The sequence below is a fragment of the Meriones unguiculatus genome, assembly GCF_030254825.1.
Source record: "Meriones unguiculatus strain TT.TT164.6M chromosome 13 unlocalized genomic scaffold, Bangor_MerUng_6.1 Chr13_unordered_Scaffold_34, whole genome shotgun sequence".
Classification (NCBI taxonomy): Eukaryota; Metazoa; Chordata; class Mammalia; order Rodentia; family Muridae; genus Meriones; species Meriones unguiculatus.
In genome coordinates, this window is record NW_026843646.1 from 6,550,018 (window position 1) to 6,555,417 (window position 5,400).

The 5,400-nt window shown below is 36.2% G+C and overlaps 1 protein-coding gene across 1 annotated transcript; it reads right to left on the reverse strand.

The window, feature by feature from the left end:
- Positions 1–434: 434 nt before the first annotated feature.
- On the reverse strand, positions 435–698 carry LOC132650840 (zinc finger protein 514-like; the record flags this gene model as incomplete). Its single annotated transcript, XM_060376147.1, has 1 exon — positions 435–698. A coding segment is annotated over one exon (264 nt), but the record flags the coding sequence as incomplete, so codon positions are not given.
- Between the last annotated feature and the right edge of the window lie 4,702 nt (positions 699–5,400).

The window sequence follows — 5,400 nt, forward strand, 5'->3', positions numbered from 1 at the left end:
CAAAAGTTTTATTCACATTGGTTACAGACAGACAGCTTCTTTCCAGTATGTGTTCTTTTATGTATTAGGAGATGTTATGTGCAAAGGCTTTGCCACGTAGGTATATTCATGTGGTTTCCCTCCAGAATGTGTGGTTGTCTTAGGAGATGATTGTTAAATGCAAAGGCTTTATCACACTAATTACTCTCACAAGGCTCCTCTCCACTGTTTTTTTTTCATGTTTTAGAGACTACTCTGCTGTGCAAACACTTTATCACATTGCGTATATTTATAAGGTTTCTTTCCAGTATGTGTTCTTTTATGGCTTATGAGATTACTGTTTCGTGCAAAGGCTTTACCACACTCATCACAGGTTTCTCTCGAGTGTGTGTTCTTTTATGTCTTATGAGATGACTGTTTTCTGTAAAGGCTTTGCCACACTGGTTACATTCATAAGGTTTCTCTCCAGTGTGTGTTCTTTTATGCCGTATGAGATTACTGTTTTCTGCAAAGGCTTTACCACACTCATTACATTCATAAGGTTTCTCTCCAGTGTGTATTCTTTTATGGCTTATGAGATGACTGTTTTGTGCAAAGGCTTTACAACACTGGGTACATTCATAAGGTTTCTCTCCAGTGTGTGTTCTTTTGTGGTTTAAGAGAGTACTGTTTTCTGCAAAGGCTTTACCACACTCATTACATTCATAAGGTTTCTCTCCAGTGTGTGTGCTTTTATGGCTTATGAGAGCACTGTTTTGTGCAAAGGCTTTACCACACTGGGTACATTCATAAGGTTTCTCTCCAGTGTGTGTTCTTTTGTGGCTTAAGAGAGTACTGTTTTCTGCAAAGGTATTCTTTTATGCCGCATGAGATGACTCTTTTTTGCAAAGGCTTTACCACATTGATTACATTTATAAGACTTCTCTCCTGTGTGTATTCTTTTATGCCACATGAGATCAGTGGTATAGGGGAAGGCTTTACCACATAAAGTGCATTTAAAGGGTTTCTCTCCAGTATGACTACTTTCATGCCTGCAAAGATAATTGGCACATGTGAAAGATTTACCCCAGTAATTTCATTACACTAATAAATATATTTATCTAAATGAATTAATTTTAAAATTTAGTCTAATGGTAAAGAATAAAATTTTAAAGTTTTGTCACCTTATTTACATTCATGGTATTCCCCTTCATTATGGGTATTTTTGAAGTTTCCTATGATGGTAAGAGAATTTGTTATTTGATTCCATCATTTTTCTATAAGAGATTTTCTCAAATATATGAAGAGTATTGTAAGAATTCAGAGTTTTACCACAGCAATCCTATTCACAAATTTTTGTACTGTATGAATGACACTTCATTTAAGAAGTGAGCAGAACAAGCAGAAGAAGTTCCAAATTCCTATTATTCATAGGTATTTTCAGCAGTAAGTGTTTGCTGATGGATTCTCAGTGAAGTTGCAAAACCAATTAAGAGTAACCATTTATCACATTCACAAAAAATCTACTCAAAGTGGGGACTACTACAAAATCAATTGTTTTTTGGGAAAGATAGGTACACTGCTTCTTTCAATATCCCTATGCTCATGTGTCTTAGAAACATTGTGACATATGATACACCTATTTAAATTAAAATTAATAAAAGATTCCCACATTGAATTAACACATTTTTTTGTTCATTATAGACATGTCATATAGGGATTAATGTTTCTCCACAACAATATTCTTGATTCTCATAAGCTGCTGATTTCCCTCAACTTTACAATGTTACTGCATGAATATGAGTAACACTGGTTATACTATGAAATATTTGCTCATTAGAAGGTTTTGGACATATACTAATCACCTATTCAATGTGTATACCTCTTACAATATCTGAGTAGATAAAATTAGACTAAACAGATTGGTAGTGCAAGTCAGTAGCTGTAATATCCATATGATTCAAATGGTATTTTCTGTTACAATATTATTTTATTTTCTTCTATCTTAGGGGAGTGCCTTGTAAACACAAATCAGATACCTGACATTTAAGTTCATGGAATTGTGAGATTTTAATGATCATCATCACACTTAAAGCAGTGCTGTTTTTGCACTGGTGATTTTTTTAAAACTTCCAGGACACAGCCAGTTGTGCTGGTACATGTCTTTAATTCCAGCGCTTGTAGAGGCAGAAGCAAGCAGATCTGTGTGATGTTAAGGTCAGGCTAGTCTAACAAGCAAGTCTAAGTCAAGCCACAGCTACACAGAAAAAAAATATTTCAAAAACAGAAAATAAAAAGCAGCCAACAAAGAAATAGACAAACATACTTCCAGGACACATTAAAATTTCTTATGATTCATATCTGTATCATTGTGCACATAAAAAATAAGTAGCACTCCTGTATACAAAAGACAAAAGTGCTGAAACAGAAATTAGGTAAACAACACCTTTCATAATAGTCAAAAAGGACATAAAGTATATTGGTGTGACCCTAACCAAGCAAGTCAAAGACTTGTATGAAAAAATTTCAAGTCTCTAAAGAAAGAAATAGAAGAAGATATCAGAAGAAGGAAAGATCTCTCATGCTCATGGCTTGGCAGGATTAACATAGTAAAAATGGTCCTTTTACCAAACGCAATTTACAGATTTAATGTAATTCCCATTAAATTACCAACACAATTCTTTACAGACCTTGAAAGAAAAATTCTCAACTTCATAAGGAATAACAAGAAACCCAGAATTGCTAAAACAATCTTCCATAAAGAAGATCTTCTGGGGGTATCTCCATCCCCGATCTCAAGCTGTACTATTAAAGCAACAGTAATGAGAACTACATGGTACTTCCATAGACACCAACTAGTGGATCAACAGAATCGGATAGAAGTCTCAAAAATACACCCACACACTATGGACTGCTGATTTTTGACAAAGATGCCAAAACCATACAAAGGAAAAAAAAAGCATCTTCAACAAAAAGTGTTGGTCTAACTGGATGTCTACATGTAGGAAAATGCAAAAAGATCCATATTTATCACTCTGCATAAAAGTAAAGTTCAGGTGGATCAAAGACCTCAGGATAAAACCAGACATACTAACTCTGTTAGAAGAAAAAGTGAGGAAGAGCCTTGAACTCATTGAAACAGGAGACAACTTCCTGAACAGAACTTCAACAGTACAGGCTCTAAGAGCAACAATCAATAAATGGGACCTCATGAAACTGAAAAACTTCTATAAGTCAAAGGAAACTGTTGTAAAACCAAATGACTGCCTGCAGATTGGGAAAGGATCTTCACCAACCCTATATCTGACAGAAGGTTAATATCCAGTATTTATAAAGATTTCAAGAAGTTAAACAGCAACAAATCAAGTAACCCAAATTAAAAAATTGGGTACAGAGCTACACAGAGAATTCTCAATAGAGGAATATAGAATGGCAGAGAAAGACTTAAAGAAATGTTCAACATTCTTAGTCATCAGGGAAATGCAAATCAAAACAACCCTGAGATTTCACCTTACACCCATCAAAATGACTAAGACAAATAACTCAAGTGACAACTCATGCTGGATAGGATTTGGAGAAAGGGGAACCCTCCTTCATTGCTGGTGGGAATGTAAACTTATACAACCACTTTACAAATCAACCTGGCACTTTCTCAGACAATTAGGAATAGCGCCGCATCACGATCCAGCTATACCACTCCTAAGCATATATACAAAAGGCCCTCAAGTATACAACAAGGACATCTGCTCAACTATGTTTGTAATAGCTTTATTTGTAATAGCCAGAAGCTGGAAACAGCACAGATGGCCCTCAGTTGAGGAATGAATACAGAAATTGTGGTATATGTATACGATGAAATATTACTCAGCATTAAAAAACAAGGAAAACATGAAATTTGCAGGTAAATAATGGGAAGTGAAAAAGATCATCCTGAGTGAGGTATCCCAGAAGCAGAAAGACTTACAGGGTATATACTCACTCATAAGTGGATATAGGATATAAAATATAGGATAAAAATAGTAAAATCTGTACACCTAAGGAAGTTAATCAGGAAGGAGTATGCTCGCTAAGATGTTCAAATCCCATGCAGAAAGACAAAAAGGATGGACATCAGATGAGGGAGAATACAGGGACAGGACAGGAGCTTACCACAGAGGGCCTTGGAAAGGCTCTACCCTGTGGAGTGTCAAGGCAGATGCTGAGACTCATAGCCAAACTTTGGGCAGAGTGCAGGGAATCTTATGGAAGAACTGGGAGATAGTAAACCTGGAAAGGACAGGAGCTCTACAAGGACACTAACAGTTTCAAAAATTGTGGGCACAGGGGTCTTTTTTGAAACTGATACTCCAGCTAAGGACCACTCATGGAGATGGCCTGAAACCCCTGCACAAAAAGGTAGCCTATGGCAGTTCAGTATCCAAATGTGCTTCATAGTAATGGAGACAGAAACTGTCTCTGACAGGAACTCATTGGCCTGCTCTTTGATCACCTCCCATTGAGGGGGGATCAGCCTTGCCAGGCCACAGAAGACAATGCAGCCACTCCTAATGAGACCTGATAGACTAGGATCAGAGTGAAGAGGAGGAGGACCTCCCTTATCAGTGGACTGGGAAAGAGACAAGGGTGGGAAAGATAGAGGGTGGGATTGGGAGGGGAGGAAGAAGGGAGGTACAGGGGGAATACAAAGTGAATAAACTATTGTTAATAAAAATTAAAAAAGAAAACAATAAAATGTTGAAAGATTATTTTAAAAAAACTATGCTGTTACACATACTTTCAAACTTTGAAAATATTGCCTGATATCAGTTATTACTCCTAAATAATAAATAAATAAATAAATAAATTAATTAATTAATTAATAAAAAATGAGGAAGGATACTTCATACTCATGAAAGGAAAATTCCACCAAGATGGCATCTGTATTCTGAGCAACAATGCCCCAAATACAAGGACGCCCACATTTTTAAAAGAAACATTAATAAAGCTTAAAGAACATACCAATTACCATACGTTAATAGTGGGAGAGGTCAACATGTCACTATCATCAAGGGACACAGAAATAGAAAATGACTTAAACTGAGAGATAATGACACTAATGGATTTCATCAATCAAATGAACCTAACAGATATCTAGAGAATTTTTTAAGCCAAACAGAAAAGAATCTTTCTTCTTTCAGCACCTCCCGGACCCTTCTCCAAAACTGAACATACAGTAGGTCACAAACCAGGCCTCAACGGATACAACAAGATTGAAGTAATATCTTGTATCCTATCAGACCATGATGGACTAAAGATGGACCTCAACAATAACAGAAATAACAAAAAGCCTACACACATGTGGGAACTGAACAACTCTCTACTCAATGAAATCTAGGTCAGGGAAGAAATAAAGAAAGAACTTCTCTAATTCAATGAAAATGAAGGTACATCATACCCAAACTC